The sequence below is a fragment of the Parambassis ranga genome, chromosome 9 (genome assembly GCF_900634625.1).
Source record: "Parambassis ranga chromosome 9, fParRan2.1, whole genome shotgun sequence".
In the NCBI taxonomy this organism is placed as follows: domain Eukaryota; kingdom Metazoa; phylum Chordata; class Actinopteri; family Ambassidae; genus Parambassis; species Parambassis ranga.
The window spans coordinates 22,964,202-22,986,186 of record NC_041030.1 but is presented as its reverse complement, the minus strand read 5'-3'; the positions used below and the strand labels follow the sequence as shown (position 1 = coordinate 22,986,186).

Genomic DNA, 21,985 nt, shown 5'->3' with positions numbered 1-21,985 from the left:
GAGAGGAGACAGAGGAGAGAGAGAGGGAGAGAGAGAGGGGGGGAGGGAGAGGAGAGAGAGGGAGGGAGAGAGGGAGGGAGGGAGGGAGAGGAGAGGAGAGGAGAGAGAGAGAGAGAGAGAGAGAGAGGAGAGAGAGAGAGAGAGAGAGGGAGGGAGAAAGAGAGGGAGGAGAGAGAGAGGAGAGGAGAGAGAGAGAGAGAGGGAGGGAGAGGAGAGAGAGAGAGGGAGGGAGAGGAGACAGAGGAGAGAGAGAGGGAGAGAGAGAGGGAGAGGAGAGAGAGGGGGAGGGAGAGAGAGAGGTGAGAGAGAGAGAGAGAGGGAGGGAGGGAGAGAGAGAGGGAGAGGAGAGAGAGGGGGAGGGAGAGAGAGAGAGAGAGCGAGAGAGGGAGAGGAGACAGAGGAGAGAGGGAGGGAGGGAGGGAGGGAGAGAGAGAGAGGGAGAGAGAGGAGAGAGAGGAGACAGAGGAGAGAGAGAGAGAGAGAGAGAGAGGGAGAGAGGAGACAGAGGAGGGAGAGAGGGAGGGAGAGAGAGAGGAAGAGAGAGAGAGGCAAGGCAAGCTTTATTTATATAGCACCATTCATACACAAGGCAATTCAGAGTGCTTTACATGAGATGAAATCACAGAATAAAACATATTTAAACATTAAATTAAGAAATTAAAATAATAAAAAAAATAAAATCATAAAATCATAAAAACATCAAATAAAATCAGGATGATTAAATGAGAAGAGTGCAGTCAAGAAATTAGGAGAACGCTGCAGTAAACAAATGAGTTTTCAGGCCTGTCCCTGATGATCTCAAGAGTCTGGATGGTTCATAGGGAACCAGTAAGTCCAGGATGTATTTTGGTCCAAGACCATTCAGTGCTTTGTAGACCAGGAGTAAAGTTTTGAAATGGATCCTTTGACTCACAGGAAGCCAGTGCAGTGATTTGAGGACCGGTGTGATGTGGTCCATTTTCCTGGTGTTACTCAGAACTCTGGCAGCAGCATTTTGGACCAGCTGCAGCTGCCTGACGGATTTTTTGCTAAGACCTGTGAGGACGCCGTTACAATAATCTAGCCTACTGAAAATAAATGCATGAATAAGTTTTTCTGTGTCTTGTTTGGACAGATCTTGATCCTAGCAATGTTTTTCAGGTGGTAATAGGCAGACTTAGTAATGGCTTTTACATGGGTGTTAAAGTTCAGGTCTGAGTCGAGTATTACACCGAGATTTCTGGCTTGGTTTGTGACCTTCAGTGACATGGAGTCAAGGTAAGCACTGATCTTAGCTCTTTCATTTTTGTCAGCATTGAGCTGGAGAAAGTTCTGGCTCATCCACTCATTGATTTGTTGAGTACACTTACTTAGTGAGTGTAAGGGACTGTAGTCATGTGATGAATGCAGCACTAAGGTCCAGCAGCACTAAGACAGAGACTTTGGATGCATCATTATTCTGATGTATGTCATTTAAGACCTTAATAAGTGCAGTCTCAGTGCTGTGGTGTGCTCGAAATCCAGACTGAAATTCATTAAAAAGATTGTTTTGCACCAAAAATGCATGAATTTGTTGGAAAACAGCCTTTTCAATGACCTTTCCCAGAAAAGGAAGGTTAGATATTGGCCTGTAGTTATTTATTGCTGAAGCATCCAGGTTTGATTTTTTGAGCAGAGGTTTGATTACTGCAGTTTTCAGGGCCTGGGGAAACTGCCCTGACTGAAGAGAGCTGTTAACTATCTGCAACACATCTGACGATATGCAGTTAAAAACGTTTTTAAGAAAATGTGTAGGCAGATTGTCAAGTGAGCATGTTGTGGGTTTTAACTGTTTAACAGTTTCTGTCAGTGCTGTATTATCTAGAAGGTTCAAATGTGCCAGCTTAACTGGTGGATGAGAAGGCACAAGTGACATTATGGTTTTGCCAGAGCTAGAGCTACAGACTGTTTGTCTGTAAAACTTTATCTGTGAAAAAAGATGCAAAGTCATTGCATGACTTTTTAGACAGCAGTTCAGGTGGGACTGATACTCCTGGGTTTGTCAGTCTGTCTATAACAGAGAACAATGTGCGAGCATTGTTGCTGTTCCTGTCGATGATCTCTGAAAAATAGGATTGTCTTGCATTTTTCAGTTCCTGGTTGTAGTTCTGTAGGCTCTCTTTGTAAATGTTATAAAGAACCTGGAGTTTAGTTTTTCTCCATCTGCGTTCTGCCTGTCTGCAGACTCTTTTTTGAGCTTTAACCAGTGTGGCATTTCTCCAAGGTGACTTTTTCCTTCCTGACAGAACTTTGGTTCTGATTGGGGCAATTGAATCAATAACAGTCATAACTTTGGAACTGAAACTGTTTACAACCGCTGAGAGAGGGAGAGAGAGAGGGGGGGGTGTGAGGACAGGATGTTAGACCTGACAAACAGCACTGATTCTTCAGACCCAGAAAAGTGAAGCATGCGGTTAGTTCACTTGTGTCATTCTTCAGACTGGTTTTCAAACAGGTTTTCTGTCCCACATTCCAGTTAAGACGTGTTCTCTGCATGACTCTAACTGCTCTGAAACACTCCTCCTTCATGCCTCTTAACTTCTGTGTGATGTCTGATTCGAAGTTTGAGTTTCTTCAAGCTCTTGGGTTCAGTTTGTAAACCTGCCAGGATCCACTTCATGTAAATAAACCAAACTCCAGAGATAGAAAGAGGGGGTTAGGATAACCAGGACAGAGAGGACAGAGGACAGACAGAGAGGACAGAGAGAGAGGACAGAGGATAGACAGAGAGGACAGAGAGAGAGGATAGAGGATAGACAGAGAGGACAGAGGACAGACACAGAGGACAGAGAGAGAGGACAGAGGACAGACAGAGAGGACAGAGGACAGACACAGAGGACAGACAGATGGACAGACAGAGAGGACAGAGGATAGACAGAGAGGAAAGAGGACAGACCCAATTCGCCAAAAGTCGATGCGTCCTCCAAATGCGTCCTCCTTTTGCCTGAATTTGGAGGACGCATCGCTACCATCCTTCGTGGCCTTAAATATCCCACAATGCTTTGCGGGCCTACTTTTTGTCCAATAGTACAATGACGGGCCAAGCGAGCGGCAGCGGCATTGGCACCGGCAGGAGTGCCAAATTCACATTTAAATGTAAGTAAAGAGCAGTAGTTCGAGAGTTTTAAAATGCTAGCAGTGATAGCGGCATTAAAAAAATGAGTTTTATATTTACAAACATGACGTCCTGTTGATACGAGGCGCTGTAAACTAAACGCTTTGATTGGATGTTGTTTCTGGACAGTTAAAGTATAGTTCACGTGAGCAATATTGTCGTTATTATATCAAACGGTCATTCTGCCTGTTGGCATTTTGTTGTAGGAGGAGCAGAGAGAAACAGAAGAAACCTGACAATTGATAACGGAGGAGATGAGGCTGGAGAGAGAGGGAGAGAGAGAGAGAGAGAGGGAGAGAGAGGGAGAGGAGGGAGAGGGAGAGAGAGGGAGAGAGAGAGAGGGAGAGAGAGAGAGGGAGAGGAGAGAGGGAGAGAGGAGAGAGAGAGAGGGAGAGAGGAGGAGAGAGAGAGAGAGGGAGAGAGGAGGAGAGAGAGAGAGAGCGAGAGGGAGAGAGAGAGAGAGAGGGAGAGAGAGAGAGGGAGAGGAGAGAGGGAGAGAGGAGAGAGAGGGAGAGAAACAGAGAGAGAGAGAGGAGAGAGGGAGAGAGGAGAGAGATGGAGAGAGGGGGAGAGAGGGAGGGAGAGCAGAGAAAGAACAGACAGACCTCAGCTCATACAGAGGATGTTGGACAGCAGTGATTTTATGTTCTGTTATTTAAATGTTACTTATTAAATTGTGTATTAAATCGTTCTTGTCTCTGTGTTCTTAAACTCTTCTAACCTTGTTACATCATGTGTTTCATCACCTATTTATAATTTAAGTAAACTTTTGAACAACTTCTCAGTGACACAGTAAATCATTTATTGTTCTGTTATGTACAATATTTACAAAGACACAGTTTGAACATTTCTAACTATTTACCAGTGGGCATTATGAAAATGTGCAGTTTATTATTTATAAAGATCAGCAGAAAATACTATTCACAAAGAACATATATATAAATGTTTGGCTGAGCAGGAGTCCTTGGTGCTGCTGGACTGGATGATGCCACGGTGAAGACCTTGGAGTCCTCTGGCTGTGAGTGGGACATCATCTGGGGGAGGGGGGTGCCTGTCTCCTCTGTCCACCACATCGTCCATCAGGGTTTGCAGAGCTGACGATCGGCGGCTGCCATGTTACTAAAGATGTTTTTAAAAAGGCAAAAATAAAAATAATAACTTCAACAGAGCGGCTTCCAAAGCAGCTTCAAATATGAAAAGCTATAAAATATGTATCCTCACCCTCCAGAGGTGATGATGGTCAGTACACCTCCTCCAGGACAGACAGCTGGTCCTGCAGGGAGCCCCACTCTCCTCCACCCAGCAGTAATTCTCTGGTGCAGTGACAGACCTGATGCTTAATGACACATTAAAGCAGTGGTTTCAGGGTTATTTGCAGGGTTCGTACACATTTAGCTATTTATTTAAAGTATTAAAATTATAAACAGACCCTGTATCAAGTCTTACAATTGAATCAAATATAAATTACATTTAATCATATTTGTCTATCTACTGGTTATATATCTAGCGTTTGCTCAGTAGCTGGTATATTAATTATGATCAATAATATGGTTAAACAGCAGCTTACCGTCACCTCCCCACTGCGCTCTCCCAGCCTGAAGAAAATGAGCCGTCACCGGTTTTGCTGCTGCTGGAGCCGCCTCTCCTCTTCCTCCAACAACAAATACATATATTAAAATATTCCAAATTTCTAAATCCACACTGTTGTCCTGCTTGTTGTGTGTCCGTGTTGTGTCGCTGTCGCTGCTTTTGTTTTTCCCGGGGCAAAATTTATGACGTCGCGCCACAATCAGGAAGTGATTTGAAGGCCAGACCGTCCCATTTACCAACGGTTGAGGATCCTCCGGAGGATCCTCAGGAGGACACGGCCTCCTGAGACCGCGTAGGCTGCGTCCTCCGAAGGATGCAGACCCTGAATTGGGACACAGCTAGCCTGTTGTCTTCATACAGCGACATCACAACATGGCGCCTTGAACTCTGACCTCTGCCTCCCATCACTGAAACATTGTGAATAAATGCCTGTTACACCCCCCCCCCGGTCCACCTGCAGGCTTTCTTCGTCCCTCGCGCCCCCTCCCCTTTGACAGGTTTGACAGGTACCTGGTTCAACCAGTGAAACCTGCAGGAGCCTGCACACCTGGACCAATCAGAGCAGACAGGACGACACCAGCTGCCCGGTGCATGAGAATAAAACCGGTGCGGTCTGAGGTCTGCTGCTGCATTAAGGGAGCACAGCTGGACCAGAGACACACCTGCAGGACTCACCCAGAGACAGACCCACCCGAGACTCAGGTAAGACCCGGACCCGGCCTCTGGCCACTGACAGCGCAGGCTCAGTAAAGACTGTTCAGATCCAGACCCTGCAGGGTCGGACTGACGGGCAGACAGCTGAGGGTCGTGGTTTGATCCAGAGGACTTGGACAGAATGAGTATGAATATTTATTGGTCCTGGATCGATCAGCGGGCGGGGCTTCAGACTCCTCAGTCAAACAGCAGAGGGTTAAACATGTAATAATAATGATGAGATATTCAGACATGTAATCAATAATCTGATTTAAAGTGATTTAACCCTCAGGCGTCACTTTAATTTACTACCCTTTTGTGTCATTAGGGGACAAAAAAGTCCACTTCCAAAAAACTGCTATAAAAAATTAACAGATTAATATTTTTTCTTACTTTTTTCTGCATAAATATGTTAAACAACTTCAGCCCTGCTCAAAACTACCAAACATTAAATCATTTTGAGGAATTTAACCCTTTAAATGCCAGTTTGATTACTTGATGTCACAGTAATTTTTTTATGACGAAAACACAAAAAATGAGTTATTTTCCACAAAACAAAAGTTAGGTGGCTGAGGCATTATTTTTATATCTGTCATGGATAGGTCAAAGATTAGCCAAAATATTGAGTTTGATGCATTATTAGTTTTTGTGTAGCAGCAGTTTAAAATGGTATTTTCCACTTAGGGCCCATTAACTCCTATTATAATACTACATTTTTTAATATCATAACTATAACAACATATAACCATGCATTTCTTGATGTAAGGGTTTCATTTTTGAAAAAAATAGTTAAATTTGACATTTTCTACTGTTCACCACTAAAATCAGCCATTAACCCATTATATTCCTATGCATAAAATCCTTGTGTTTTGTGGATGTGTTTTGGATTGTGTTCAGTAGGCTGTTTTAAGTGTGTGTGCATGTGTTTGTACATGTGTGTATGTGTCCATGTGTGTGCATATGTGTGTGTGTGTGTGGTGTGTGTGTGTGTGTGTGTATGCATGCATCTGTGTGCTGTTTCATGTGTCTTTGCAGTGGTCATTGTTGGTGTTAAAACTTATGTATGTAATGTCTGATTAAGTTACTTCAGTATATACCATCCACAGACACTCTTTCAAGTAAACAAAAACATGCCCCCTTCCATTTTTGAAAAAAATAGTTAAATTTGACATTTTCTACTGTTCAGCACTAAAATCAGCCATGAACCCATTATATTGCTATGCATGAAATCCTTGTGATTTCATCATTTTTTGTGGTTGTGTTATTGCGCTTAGTAGGCTGTTTTAAGTGTGTGTGGTGTGTGTGTGCATGCATGTGCATGTGTGTGTGTGTGCATGTGTGTGTGTTTGCCGTTTCATGTGTTTTTGTAGTATGTATGTTGACCTTGTAAAGCTTGTAATGTCTGATGAAGTTTCTGCAGTACACTGTCACAAACAGCCACAAATGCACTCTTTGAAGTACACAAAAACATGCCCCCCCACCTCTTCCTACTGCACTTCAAGGAGGTCAATGTGGAGAAAACACAAACAGCAGTTAGCCAGCAGCACCTGGCTGCAGTCCTGGCGTCCAGACTCCTCTTTTTCTGGATGTTTCACTTCCCTGAATCTCTCTAGCAGTTACAGGCAGCATCATTTCATCCTGAGCCTCTTCCACATAGAAACACCATCTTCATCTTGCTCCTTGGTTGTCACAGAAACAAAATTATGTTTTCTTCACCTTGACACATTGAAGGGGGCATGTTTTTGTTTACTTGAAAGAGTGTTTGTATGTCTGTAGATGGTATATACTGAAGTAACTTCATCAGACATTACATACATAAGTTTTAACACCAACAATGACTACTGCAAAGACACATGAAACAGCACACAGATGCATGCATACACACACACACACACACCACACACACACGTATGCACACACATGGACACATACACACGTGTACAAACACATGCACACACACTTAAAACAGCCTACTGAACACAATCCAAAACACATCCACAAAACACAAGGATTTCATGCATAGGAATATAATGGGTTAATGGCTGATTTTAGTGGTGAACAGTAGAAAATGTCAAATTTAACTATTTTTTTCAAAAATGAAACCCTTACATCAAGAAATGCATGGTTATATGTTGTTATAGTTATGATATTAAAAATGTAGTATTATAATAGGAGTTAATGGGCCCTAAGTGGAAAATACCATTTTAAACTGCTGCTACACAAAAACTAATAATGCATCAAACTCAATATTTTGGCTAATCTTTGACCTATCCATGACAGATATAAAAATAATGCCTCAGCCACCTAACTTTTGTTTTGTGGAAAATAACTCATTTTTTGTGTTTTCTTCATAAAAAAAATACTGTGACATCAAGTAATCAAACTGGCATTTAAAGGGTTAAATTCCTCAAAATGATTTAATGTTTGGTAGTTTTGAGCAGGGCTGAAGTTGTTTAACATATTTATGCAGAAAAAAGTAAGAAAAAATATTAATCTGTTAATTTTTTATAGCAGTTTTTTGGAAGTGGACTTTTTTGTCCCCTAATGACACAAAAGGGTAGTAAATTTGTTTCACCATGTTCTGGTGATGTATTTGAAAAATTTAAATTGGAATTCTAAAATGTGTCTAGAGAGAGTCTTTGTTACAAAAAATTGTGCCATATACACCAACACAGATAAAATGGTGGCCAGGTAAAGAGGCAAAAATTACCCAAATGGACAAAAAAGTCCCCAATGACGCCCGAGGGTTAAACCGGCTGAGTCCTCATGTGTCAGGGTTCATCAAGATGAGGACACAAATGCAGGGCGGTCAAAACAAAAGTATTTTAGTTTTACTGACTCAAGACAGTGCAAGAGTTCTCTACAAACCAAACTTTATCTCTACCACCGGTAGCTTCAAAAACACGGCTTGGCAAGGTTCAAAGAGTTATCAAAATTCAAAGGCGAGAAGAAATACAAAAATACTTGGCATGGCAAACCTCATCACAGGAAAACAAGTCCGACGGTGAGAGCTGGCAAGGCTTAGCATGGAAGACGAGACACGCGTAGATCCAGGAGCATAAAGGAACACATGAAACCAAACCCCTCTAACAGACACAAGTGACACACATGAGGGCAGGTGATCAAACGAGGGAAACCACAGGAAGTAAAACTCAAGACAATGCACAAGGAGGACAAGGCTGTCAAAATAAAACAGGAAGCACGAGACAAGACACAAGAACTAAACAAAAACCCAGAGAAACAAAACACCAGAACTACAGGAAAAATAACTAAACACAGATTAAACTAAAGACCCACAACAAGGAAAACAAACCATAAACAAACACCAGGTGGTGACATCATGTGTCCTTTCAGAAATGGAAGACGAAGACATTCCAGCCCTGGTCATCGATAATGGATCCGGTATGTGCAAAGCCGGATTTGCCAGAGACGACGCCCCCCGTGCCGTCTTCCCCTCCATCGTCGGCCGTCCCAGAAATCAGGTACTGTCCAACAGCAGCCGCAGCTCCAGATGTGTCCACATGTTACATGTGACTGACTCTGTGTGTGTGTTTGTGTGTGTGTGCGCGCACAGGGTGTGATGGTGGGAATGGGACAGAAGGACCACTATGTGGGACAGGAAGCTCAGAGCAAGAGGGACATCCTGAGCCTGAAGTACCCCGTGGAGCACGGGATGATCTGCAACTGGGACGACATGACGAAGGTGACACTATGTTGGAGCTGGAGTCTCTTTGTCTCTGTGTCTATCTGTCTCTGTGTCTCTATCTGTCTCTGTCTCTGTGTCTCTTTCTGTCTCTGGCTTCATGACGTCTGTCTGTCCTGCAGATCTGGCATCACATCTTCTACAGTGAGCTCCGTGCGGCTCCTTGGGAGCATCCAGTCCTGCTGACCGAGGCCCCCCGCAACCCCAACGCCAACAGGGAGAAGATGACCCAGGTGTGTGTCTGTGTGTGTGTGTGTCTGTGTCTGTGTGTGTGTGTGTCTGTGTCTGTGTGTGTGTGTGTCTGTGTGTGTGTGTGTGTGTCTGTGTGTGTGTGCGTGTGTGTGTGTGTGTGTCTAGTGTGTCTGTGTGTGTGTGTGTGTGTGTGTGTGTCTGTGTGTGTGTGTGTCTGTGTGTGTGTGTGTGTCTGTCTGTGTGTGTCTGTGTCTGTCTCTGTGTGTGTGTCTGTGTGTGTCTGTCTCTGTGTGTGTGTGTGTGTGTGTGTGTGTGTGTGTGTGTGTCTGTCTGTGTGTGTCTGTGTCTGTCTCTGTGTGTGTGTGTGTGTGTGTGTGTGTGTGTCTGTGTGTGTGTGTGTGTGTGTGTGTGTGTGTGTCTGTGTGTGTGTCTGTGTGTGTGTGTGTGTGTATAGTAAAAGTAAGAACACTGACTAATATAAAGGTGAAAGTGTAGAACATATAAAAGAATATTAAAATAGACTGATGGTGATTTACAGTGAATCTTTAGCAGAGAGCGTCAGGGAACAGCTCGGTTTAAAGTCTGGACCTGAAGCTGCCCTCAGTGGGTGCATGTGTCTCCTCTGGGAGAGAAATGTCTTAAGATCAGAAGCTCACAGGAAGTCAGTGCAGAGCTGAGAACTGACGGAGTAATGTGCTCAGTCCTGTTTGGTCTAAGAACCTGAGCAGCTGCATGCTGGACCAGCTGGTGGTCTGATGGTCTGATGGATTGCTGTGAAAAGACCACCGCAGTGAGCCGCCCCTGCTGGAGACAAAGGCAGGGATAAGGGTTTCTCATGTTGTGACTTAAGACATCTTAGTTTGGACTTTTAAGGTGATTACATGCAGTAATTGCTTCTATGTGCAGTCAGACTGACTTTGTTTTACTACAGTGTCCAAGTGATTCCCAGAGTTACTACCAGTGGTGGAAAGTAACTAAGTATTAGTACTTTGTTACTGTACTTAAGTACCTGTACCTGTCCTTTCTCCTCCACTACATGTCTCCAGTGTCTGTAGTTCCTTGTTCCATGTGATGAACACAGTGTGGACTGATGAGAGGTCAGACTCTGCATGGAGCTGGTGTCACGCTGCAGCTGTGTTTCTATAATGAGCATCAGTCATGATGCCGGTGCTCTGGCTCAGTGAGCTAACTAGTTAGCTGCTGTCTGCTAACACAGGTCCATCCATGAATGTGTGATGAACATGAATCATCACATGAATCTACAGCAGGAACACTGACACAGTAAACATGCTGAATGCCTGTTTGTTATCAGCAGCCTCTCTGTTCACTTGATGCCCACAGCCTGCCTCAGGACACACAGACCTGTCCACAGCTGCTTCTGGACTGAACATGGACATTAACTACACATGCTCCATTTTACTTTGATTATTTTAACCTGTTCACATCCTTTGGAAATCAATCATATATATTCAGTGTGTGAGTACGTTTACTTTGAATACTTTAAGTACATTTAAAAGTACTTTTACTTAAGGAGGATTGTTGATGCAGCACACTAGTCACCATAGCTCAGGACATGTCTCTTGTCCTCTAGTAGGACAGTATCTGGCTCTAACCCACAGGACAGGGTAGGGAGAGAGAAGTGGCAGCATATATAGGCTGAAAGGTCATGGTCCAAGGACTGAGCCCTGCAGGACTCCACTGGTCAAGAACACTTCTGTTGCCCACCAACTCAACTCAGCTTTATTTCTAGAGCACTTTAAAATCAACCCAGTTGGCCAAAGTGCAGTCCACAAATACAAAAGCATATAAAACACATGAAGATAAAAAAAAACAATAAAAACATAGTAAAATAGGGACAACAGTGGCGCAGTGGTATAGCAGGGTTGTCTAGTAACCGGAAGGTTGGTGGTTCGATCCCAACTCCTCCCTAGTCACTGTTGTGTGTTCTTGGGCAAGACACTTCACCCTAGCCTGTGGCTAGGGGATTAATACAGTATCTAAAATAAAAAAAAATAAAAAAATAAAAATAAAACAGTAAAAGTCAACATCTCAGACTGAGTTAAAAGCCAAGGAGAAAAGGTATGTTTTCAAAGAAGATTTAAAAGCTACAAGAGAGTCAGCCTGCCGGGGCAGATTGTTCCATAGTTTGGGGGCAGTGACTGCGAAAGCACGACCCCTTCTAGATTTCCTCTTTGTTTTTGGGACTATTAAAAGAGACTCATCTGCCGACCTGAGAGAGCGTGAGGGAGTGTATGGCTGAAGCAGGTCGGACAGATACTGTGGGGAGAGGCCATTAAAACATTTAAAAATAAATAAAAGAATTTTAAAATCAATCCTAAAATGCACTGGGAGCCAATGAATGGAAGCTAAAACCGGAGTGATGTGCTCAAATTTTTTGGTACCTGTTAAAAGTCGGGCTGCAGCGTTTTGAATTAATTGCAGACGAGACAGCAGCATCTGGCTGAGCCCAACATAAAGTGCATTACAGTAGTCAAGTCTACATGAGATAAAAGCATGGATTCAAATCTCAAAGTGATGTCTTGATAAAAATGGCTTGACTTTGGCTAGTTGTCATAAATGATAAAAACTGGACTTGACAACTGATTTGATCTGCACATCGAATTTCAGACCACTGTCCAGTTTTACCCCCAGATGCTGACTCCGTACCGTGACGGGTTCTAAACCCAGACTGAAACATCTCTAGAATGTGGTGCCCCTCTAAAAAAGAATTCAGCTGGCAGTAGACAATTTTCTCCAGAATTTTAGAAAGAAATGGGAGTTTAGAAATTGGCCTAAAATTAGAAAGCACAGAGAGATCTAAGCCAGGCTTTTTAACCAGTGGTGTCACCACCGCATGCTTAAAACTCACAGGTACATTAAGCAAATGTGGTGCCAGAGTAGAGCAGACCTCTTTAAAAAGACGAGGTGGGACTGGATCACTGGGAGACCCAGCTGGTTTCATATGATCCATTATGTTTCTCAGAAAGGGCAGGCTGACATGCTCAAACTGGTTGAACACAGCCGAGCATGTGACAGAGATGGAAGGATCATAAGAAGAGAGAGTAATCAGGGCCCTAGTGCTCACAACCTTGTTAATAAAAAAGCTCAGGAAGTTCTCACATACTTCAGTGGAATTCTCCAAGCAAAATGACTGTGGAGCATTAAGAACAGAATTTACAGTTTTAAACAAAACACGAGGATCGTGACAATTAGATAAAATAATCGGAAAGATATTTGGTTTTTGCAGCCTTTACAGTTCTCTGATAAAAACGCCAGCTGTCCCTTAACATCTGAAAAGACACCTGTAGCTTGTCCTTCTTCCACTTTCGCTCTGCTCTCCTGCACTCGCGCCTGGCAGCACATATAGCATAATTTATCCACGGCTTAGGTCTGGGTTTGGAAGGCCTCATTTTTAGTGGAGCCACAGCATCGAGCACAGTTTGGCATGTTGCGTTAAAATAAGAGGAGAGAGTCTCAACATCACAATTTGAGCCCAAATCTTCAGTTGGGCTGGACACTGAGTTAAAAGCTGTGCAGAACTGAGCAGCAGTGGAAGAGTTTTAATAACACGACTGTGCTGCACAGGAGCGTGAGGTTTGACTGTGTGACAGGGCAGAGGTACCTCAAACACAACAGGCATGTGGTCCGAGAACACAGCATCACAAACCTCTAAGCTACAAACAGTAAAACCATGGGATAAAACAAGACCTGACGACCTGACGTCCTGGAAGAGTTGAAGTATGAGCAGTCAGGTGGCAAAAGTTCACAAAGAGCACTGGACTCACCGGTAGTCATCCATGTTTCTGTTACGCACAGAAAATCCAACCAGCGAGACGTAAAGAAATCCTTAAGGATAAAAGCTTTGTTGGCTAGTGATCTAGCATTCACCAGGGCCATCCTGACCGGAGCTGGAGCCGGCGCATTAGTCGCCTGGCGGATCCGAAGAAGTGGCCGAAAGTTGTGCAGGTTCACCCCGCGCCCATGAAGGTAGCGAAAGGAGGAGCGACAAGTCCCCGGTCCCTCATCTGTACCACCATAACCAGGGAGGCGGCGATCGGATCCAGGGAGCGCCATGAGACGAAGCGGCGACAGTTGGATCCAAAGTATTCCAAAGAGGCCTCAGGAGAGCACGCCAAGCACGCTTTTAGCTTTACCAGTCTGCCACTGCGTTTTCCCTGGCGTCTACGCCCTCTGCGCGCAGGTAGAGATGGAACACGGAGAAGGTAAGCCGGTATACCAGAGAGAACCGGGGGGCAGAAAGTTTTCTGTCCATCATGTCCATACTGCCCCAAATTTTCAAAGGACAGTCGAAGATGTGTTTGGCGATCATACACCAGCAGAGCGTTGACATTTAAAAGGACAAGCGACAAAAACAGCAGAATTACAACCAATGTTTGTGGAGACAGAGAGCGGGCCGTACACATTGGCGCCATCTTGCCCATGGCAACAAAGAAGCCGCTCCTCTGGTCTGATGGTTTTAACCACTCGTTAAACCAACCAGTGCTCAGGTCGGTGCAGCATGCTGTGATCACGAGCTGCACTGAGCAGGACAGACGATCTGCCTGCATCAGGACTGAGACTCATGTCATTTACCACTTTAACCCTTAAGAGCCTGTTTCAGAACACTGTTGAGTTTGTCTTAATACACCACATTGGAAATGTCCCACACATAGGTTTGGTAGCTTTTTTTCAGAAAACCTGACCTTTATGTAATAAAATAATATTTAGTAGGTTATTTTTAACCTACTCTATTAACATTGGACCCAAAAAACTTTTTGGGCCCAAAAACAAACAAAGATCACCAAGTCTGAATGGAAAAAAATGCTCAGTGAAGTGGAGCAGTGGAGGAAGTGAGGTTTACTGCCGTTGCCATGGTTACCAGAGTGATGCTGACTCTTTCTGTGCAGATCATGTTTGAGACCTTCAACACTCCGGCCATTTACATGGGCATCCAGGCCGTCCTGGCTTTTCTCGCCTCTGGTCGTACCACCGGTGAGTGAACGCCCACTCTGATCTGTAACAAAATGGCCGACATCAGAGTCCTGGTGTGTGAGCGTGTGTTATTGTTCTGCAGGTATTGTGGTGGAGTCTGGTGACGGTGTCAGCCACACTGTGCCCATCTATGACGGCAATGCTCTGAATCACGCCATCATTCGTCTGGACATGGCAGGCAGAGATCTGACTGACTACCTGATGAAGATCCTCCCCACCACTGGTACGACCTCCTCCCCACAGACCCCCTAAGGAACTAGATCATGATGATGTCAGACTTTTGAGCATTCATGGAGTGTAATGTGTACATGTGACCTCTGACCTCCAGCTGAGCGTGAGATCGTGCGTGACATCAAGGAGAAGCTCTGCTACGTGGCCCTGGACTTTGAACATGAGATGCAGACCGCAGCCTCCTCTTCTGCTCTGGAGAAGAGCTTCGAGCTTCCTGACGGACAGGTCATCACCATCGGCAACGAGAGGTTCCGCTGCCCCGAGGCGCTCTTCCAGCCCTCCTTCCTGGGTTTGTAGCCACACTGAGAGGAAAGTCTGGAGGTCCTGGACCATCCAGACTTTAAACCTGTTTATCTGCTGCTCCTCGTGAAGCTGCGTGTTGATCAGGACCATGTGAAGTGGACCTGAGGGACCACGTGAAGTGGACCTGAGGGACCACGTGAAGTGGACCTGAGGGACCACGTGAAGTGGACCTGAACACTACCTGACTTGTTGTTTGTGTTCAGGAATGGACTCGGCTGGCGTTCACGAGACGACCTACAACAGCATCATGAAGTGTGACGTGGACATCCGTAAGGACCTGTACTCCAACACGGTGCTGTCCGGAGGCACCACCATGTACCCCGGCATCGCTGACCGCATGCAGAAGGAGATCACGGCCCTGGCTCCTCCCACCATGAACGTCAAGGTATACCTGTACTCTCTGTAACGTCTTCGTTATTCGCAGTGAACGTCCTCCTCACCGTCTCTGTCTCTGTCCTGCAGATCATCGCTCCTCCAGAGAGGAAGAACTCGGTCTGGATCGGCGGCTCCATCCTGGCCTCCCTCTCCACCTTCCAGCATATGTGGATCATTAAGCAGGAGTACGATGACTCTGGCCCCGGCATCGTCCACCGCAAGTGCTTCTAAGCGGCCCCTGAGCCCGGCGGGAAGTCCACGTGCTTCTCAGCTGTCCGGTCCAAATCTAAGTGTCGTGAGAACAGAGGACATGAATCCAGTTTACATGAGAAGGTTTCAGCTCCTCCCTGAAGCTCCTCTGAACTCTGACACACGTCTGAACATGTTACTGTCACAGCTCTCAGCTTCCACTGGTCCTGCTGATAAACAGTGTTATCACAGAACATCTGTCTAAATAAAGTGTGTGATGCTTCCAGCGTCTCTGGGTCTTTTTGTTTGTTTGAACGTCCTGCTGTAGAACTCGTCAGCGGGGTTTGGCAGGTCTGGGATTTAAATCAGATCTTCTGTTGGTGGAGAGGTTAGAAAAAACTTAAAGATGAGAGCCTTAATGTATGAAATGCTAATGCTAGCATGCTAGCTCCGTCTGTGAGCCTCTAAAGCTCCTGATGACTTGACTCAGTGAACCTGGTCTGACCCAGGACAGCTGCTGAGGGGAGAAGCGTCAGAAAACAACCAGTGCTTGATGCTTTGTTGACATGTTCTCATTTCAATCAGAACAATCGGCACAAAGGTCCAAAAGGCTTCAGGTTTGTCTGTGAAAGAGGCAGAGCGGCGTTGCGGGCTGGTTTTTCTGGTGGAGTGAGGTGGAGTCAGGAGGAGACAGGTGAGCCAACCCTCAGCCTGCAGGAAGCCACGCCCAGCCACTCTGAACGAATCGGACCTCCCACAGGAGGAAGACAAGAAAAGCACCCAAGCATCAACCTGTCAAAGACCTGGGCTGGACTGAGCAGAGAGCAGCATGTGTGATGGAGCAGAGAGCGTGTGGAGGCAGAGAAGAAATGAAGGAGAACGTGGTCTGAGGAAGTGTCAAGATAAGAACCAGAGACCTGCTCCAGTCAGGTCTAACAGTCAGGTCTAACGTGTAGACCTCATGGACGTGCCATGAGGGGCAGAGAGGGAGAGGAGAGTTTGAGTTTTTAAAACACCTTTATTCCAAATAAAGATCAATTCATCAATTCAACACGATCATATTTTATAAAAACACTGAATTGAAGGACAGCTGTCCGTCAACAACAGAACACACAGCTCTAGTAAAACACCACTTGGAGACAAACTCCTCCAAACTGTTCATGAGTGAATGGAACCTGAAGTCCACTTTCACTCTGGCCTTCACCAGGCCTCTAAACATGGCTGTGAGTCTACAAGCTGGATCCTCTTGTCCCTGCTCCTTCCTGCTCTTGTAGATCGCCAGTTTAGCCTGTCCCACCATGAAGTTTAAGAACTGCCAGGTTGCAGCGTTGTCTTTCTTGTACCCTGCTCCAAAGATAAAAGCGATTTCAGTCCAGGGCACGCCACACCTTAGAAACACAGTCTTTAAAACACTGAAGAGACCAGAGAGTCTCCAACAGTCCAGGAAGCAGTGGAAGACCGTCTCTGGCTCGTCACAGAAAGGACATAAAACTGACACCGTGGGATTGACCTTATTGATAAAACTGTTCACAGCCAGCGCCCCCTGCAGGATCCTCCACTGCAGATCCCCAGTCCTTTTGTTGATGGGTGGCTTGTAGAGGACTCGCCACACTGGCTTACAGTCCTCCTTCGGGCTCAGTCTGGTCCTCCATACTGTGTCCGTTCTGTCCTTTAAAGCGTCTCTGTTGAGAGCCTGGACACAGCCCCTGTACAGAGCTTTTCCATTCAGCATGTGCAGGCTGGGCACAGGTCCAGTTTTTGTGCCCACAGGTCCTGCTGGTTCAGTCTTTTCTAAAACCAAACCAAGGTCCGGGAAAGGGTCCGTACAGTCCGGGATTTCAACTCCATTAAAATAATCCAATAAAACGTCCTGCTCGTCCACACTCAGTCTCTTTGTCCACGTGTTTAAAATATTCCTGGTGTAGCGGTGGGACTTCAGGTCCAGTAGAGACGCCACTGTCTCCGTGTCATGGAACCCCAGACCTGCAGCGTCTGCGATGTGTCTCAGCTTCACTGCCCCAGCCGAGATTAGTCTCTGGTTGAGGCCTGGTCTGCTGGAATCCTGGATGTCCAGACGAGCTCCGTGGATCAGCGGCTCCTCCAGAATCCAGAAGAGAGAGGCCGCAGGTCCTAGTCTTTGCCATTTAAAAAGAGTCCATGCTCTAAAGAGTCCCTGATAAAAAGGAGGCAGATCATGCAGTGGTATAAAAGCACAGTCTGTTAAAAACACTGATGCACCCAGACCAGCCACCCTCCTTAAAACTGAGCCCATCAGAGGCCTCCAGACCACATCCTCATTTCCTGTGAGGAACCTCTGGATATACTGCAGTCTAAAAGCTGCTGTTCTGCTCTTTAGGTGCACCAGTCCTTGTCCCCCTTCCTCTTTGGGCAGGTACAGTACACTCTGATGGACCCAGTGCAGATTATCCCAGAAAAAATTCAAACATATTTTTTGCACCCTCTCTAACAGACCAGCAGGGGGCTCCAAACATTTCAACTGGTGCCAGAGGGTGGAAGCCACCAGATTATTGATAATTAAAACCCGTCCTCTGTAGGACATCTGTGGCAATAACCACCTCCACTTTGCTAGCCTGCCCTCCACCTTCTCTACCACCCCCTCCCAGTTCTTCTGCACTGTTTGGTCATTGCCCAGATAGACTCCCAGGTACTTCAGGCCCCCCCTCTTCCAGCTTAATCCTCCAGGTAGACGAGGGAGACCTTTAGACCATTTCCCCACAGCTAGAGCCTCGCTCTTAGCCCAGTTCACTTTTGCAGACGAGACTTTTCCAAAGGTTTCAACTATTGTCCCCAAGGTTGTTACATCATCTTGGTTTTTTATAATGACAATAACGTCGTCTGCGTAGGCAGATGAAATAAAAACAGTGTCAGAACCAGGTAAAACCAGACCAGAGATAAAAGAGCGAACATTATGTAAAAAAGGCTCGATGGCCAGTGCATACAACATGCCAGACATGGAGCAGCCTTGTCTGACACCTCGGCTCACCTTAAAAGGTCGACACAGGTTGCCGTTGATTTTCAGCACACTCTCAATGTCTGCGTACAAAACCTGAATCTTGGCAATAAAATCCGGGCTGAGGCCGAACCTCTGCAGAACCTTCCAGAGGTAACGGTGCTCCACCCGATCAAAAGCCTTCCAAAAGATCCCGAATCAATGACACGTTGTCAATGATGGACCTGCCAGGCACACAGTATGTCTGAGACTGATGGGTAACTTGGTCCATCACCCTCTTTAGCCTGTTAGCTAGGACCTTTGATAGCAGTTTATAATCCGTGCACAGCAGGGACACCGGCCTCCAGTTCTTAATGTCCTGTAGATCTCCTCTTTTTGGCAGCAGAGTGAGCACCGCCCTCCTGCAGCTCTGCGGCAGTTGACAGTCATAAAAGCTCTCATTAAAAACATCCAGAATGTCCTCCCTCAGTTCAGGCCAAAACACTTTGTAGAACTCTGAGGGGAGACCGTCGATCCCTGGAGCCTTCCCTCCCTGCAGGCTCTGCAGGGCTGTGAACAATTCCTCTGCGGTCAGGGGAGCCTCCAGGTCTTTGTTGTCCTCCTGTGAGACTCTGGGCAGGCCACTGCAGAAAGCACCGAATGTGTCCTCATCCTCATTGTACTCGCTGTCATATAGTCCAGAATAAAAATCCACCGCTCTCTGGCAGATGTCCCTTCCTCCCGTCAACAGCTGCCCAGAAGGTGAACGCAGAGCGTGGATGAACCTGCTCTGCCCGTTCTTCTTCTCTAGATTGAAGAAAAACTTTGATGGGGAGTCCATCAGTGCAGCAGTCTGGAAACGAGACCGCACCAAGGCTCCCTGTGCTTTAGTGCCCAGCAGGTCTGCCAGCATGGCTTTTTTGCACTTGAGGTCTTCAAAACAGCCCCCTTTTCCTGTGGACTCTGCAGAAGTTTGCAGTTCCACTATTTCAATCTCCAGATCTCTCATAGATTTGGTGATGTCACGGGAGACATTGAGAGTGTGCTGCTGACAAAACTGCTTAATCTGGACTTTCCCACAATCCCACCACTGCTTCAGCGAGGAGAACTCTGCTTTTCTTGTTTTAAAAGTTTTCCAGAAGAACATAAAATTCTCTTTAAAATGAGTGTCCAGTAACAGAGCAGTGTTAAAATGCCAGTAAGCAGACCTATGCTTTACCTTAGCAATGAACACAGTACAGGACAGCAGCGAATGGTCTGAAAACCCCACAGGAATGATTCTGCACCCTTTAAAAATGTTAAAATGATGCTTAAAACAGTAAAACCGGTCTAATCTGGCCATGGAGAAGAAGTCCTCTCTCCTCTGGACCCAGGTGTACTGTCTGTGGCTGCCGTGCAGCTCCCTCCACACATCGGTCAGCCCATGAGCCTCCACCAGCTGCTTCATGGCCTGTTTGGAAGCAGCATGAGGCTCACAGTGGTTTCTGTCCATCTGATCGTTCTCTGTGCAGTTAAAATCTCCTCCTAAGAATAAAAACTCTTCAGGGCCACACTGACTTAAAACCACACTGAGTCTGTTTAAAAGCTGGACTCTTCCTGGTCCTGCATTTGAAGCATACACATTAATAAAAACAACCGTAAAGCGCTCATACTTGGCTCTGACCACCATCAGCCTGCCCTCCATCACTTCCTCCACCGTGTTGGACTCAGGCAGGAAGTTTCTAGAGAAAAGCAGAGCTACTCCTCCACTGGTGCTGTTCAGATGGCTTAAAACCAGCTCCCCGTCCCACTCCCTCCTCCAGTCTGTCTCATTTAAAGTGTCGCTGTGCGTTTCCTGAACCAGCATTACATCAATGTGTTTAACCCTGACCAGTTCAAACAGGTTTGCCCTCTTCCTCACATCTCTGGCTCCATTAACATTCAGTGTGGAGACCCTGAGATCACTCATGGCTCTTAATGTGAGGAGGAGCAGACAGGACAGGGCCGTCAGCACACACACTGTCCTACAGAGCTGGAAGACTGTCATCATGACGGAGCTCCTGTTTGACTCTGAGGACTAGCTTCTTCAGTCTGTACAGCTCCTGGTCCGTGTAGCCCCCTTTACCCCGGCTTCTGATCTGAGACCTCACACATGTTAAAAACAACTCTTTGTCTGGGAAGAAATCCTCCACCTTCACCTTCTTCATGTTCTTTGTGGTCTGCAGGAAGATTTTCACCTGCTGTACACTGTACACACAGTCCTGCTGTGAGGAGGCCGACGTCTGAGAGTCAGTCTGACTCTCCTCCTCCTCCTCCTCCTCCTCTCCCATGCTAGACTCAGGTTCCAGTGGTCCTTCCTGCTGTTGTAACTCATGTTCACTCACTGCACCTCTTCTGCTCTGACAAACACTGCTCTCATTGAGCTGTTTTCTATGAAGGCCAGGAACTCTGAAAAGGTTCTCTTCCTTTGGGTCTTCCTCAGTGACCCCATCTCCATCCTCTGCTGGTTTATTTAATTCACTTACTTCTGTTGTTTTCTCAGTTTGATCAGTTTTACTCTGTTCATCTGTTCCTTGTTCGTCCTGTCTCTCATGCACCTGTCCTCTGTCTTCCTGTCCTTGTTTGTCCCTCTGAGGCCTTTCAGCAGAGGCCTCCTTCTCAGGGCAGTCTCTGACTATGTGCCCCTCTTCTCCACACCCAAAGCACTTCATAGATCCAGTGTTAACAAACACAGTGTAATCAAAGTCCTCCACTTTGATGTGAAACACTAAATTCAGCTCCTCGTCTTTCTTTGACGGGATCATGAAGACTTGTCTCCTGTGAGACACGACATGCTTCAGGAGCGGAGACCTGCACCCTGAAGACAGCTTCCTGATCGGGGAGACTATCTTCCCGTGTCTCGCCAGCTCCCTCAGCAGAAACTCATCGCTGATGAACGGTGGAACATTCGATACGATCACTCTCTTTGCCGGTGTACTCAGCGGTGCCACCGGCACAAACACGTCATTGATCACGACGCCGCTTTCTACCAGTCTGTTCGCTTTAGCGACGTCATCCACAAAAATCACCACAGCGCCGTTCATCCGAGCCGCGGACTTAACGCTGTCATACCCCACTGCTTTCCCCACAGCCAGCCCGCAGTGCTCCACAGAGCAGGGGAAGGACGGGGACACTTTCACACCGTGCTTCCTGGTGAGTTTGGTGAACTCCATACCGGCGTCTCAGCACGGCGAGACGCCGACCCACCACACACCACACCAACCCCCCGAAAAACCCTCTAAATCTCCAAAACAACCCGATCTACAAAAAACACAAACTCACTAAATTCAATATTACATAGAAAAATGAAAAAAACTAGAAAACCACTCGCAATGCTCTCAGTCACTGCTCAGCGTGCTCCCTCCGTCCACCCAGAGAGAGAGAGAGAGAGAGAGGAGAGAGAGAGGGAGGGAGAGAGAGAGAGAGGGAGAGAGAGAGGGAGAGGAGACAGAGGGGAGAGAGAGGGAGGGAGAGAGAGAGGAGAGAGAGAGAGAGAGAGGAAGAGAGAGAGAGAGGGAGGAGAGAGAGAGAGGGAGAGAGACGGGGGGGAGGGAGAGGAGAGAGAGGGAGGAGAGAGGAGGGAGGGAGAGGAGAGGAGAGGAGAGGAGAGAGAGAG

General features: G+C 46.4%; 1 protein-coding gene across 2 annotated transcripts; it reads left to right on the top strand.

Annotated features, from left to right (window-relative positions):
• The first annotated feature begins 8,770 nt into the window (after nt 1-8,770).
• LOC114442015 (actin, cytoskeletal 3) lies at nt 8,771-15,658 on the top strand. Of its 2 annotated transcripts, XM_028415251.1 has the most exons (8): nt 8,771-8,898; nt 8,991-9,119; nt 9,242-9,352; nt 14,219-14,303; nt 14,386-14,526; nt 14,632-14,823; nt 15,041-15,222; nt 15,300-15,658. In XM_028415251.1, the coding sequence occupies exons 1-8, from the start codon at nt 8,773-8,775 to the stop codon at nt 15,441-15,443; spliced, it is 1,110 nt and encodes a 369-aa protein (XP_028271052.1). In that variant the 5' UTR covers nt 8,771-8,772; the 3' UTR covers nt 15,444-15,658. The 2 variants fall into 2 exon arrangements, with proteins under 2 accessions (XP_028271052.1, XP_028271053.1); XM_028415252.1 differs by lacking the exon at nt 8,991-9,119.
• Nucleotides 15,659-21,985: the final 6,327 nt, after the last annotated feature.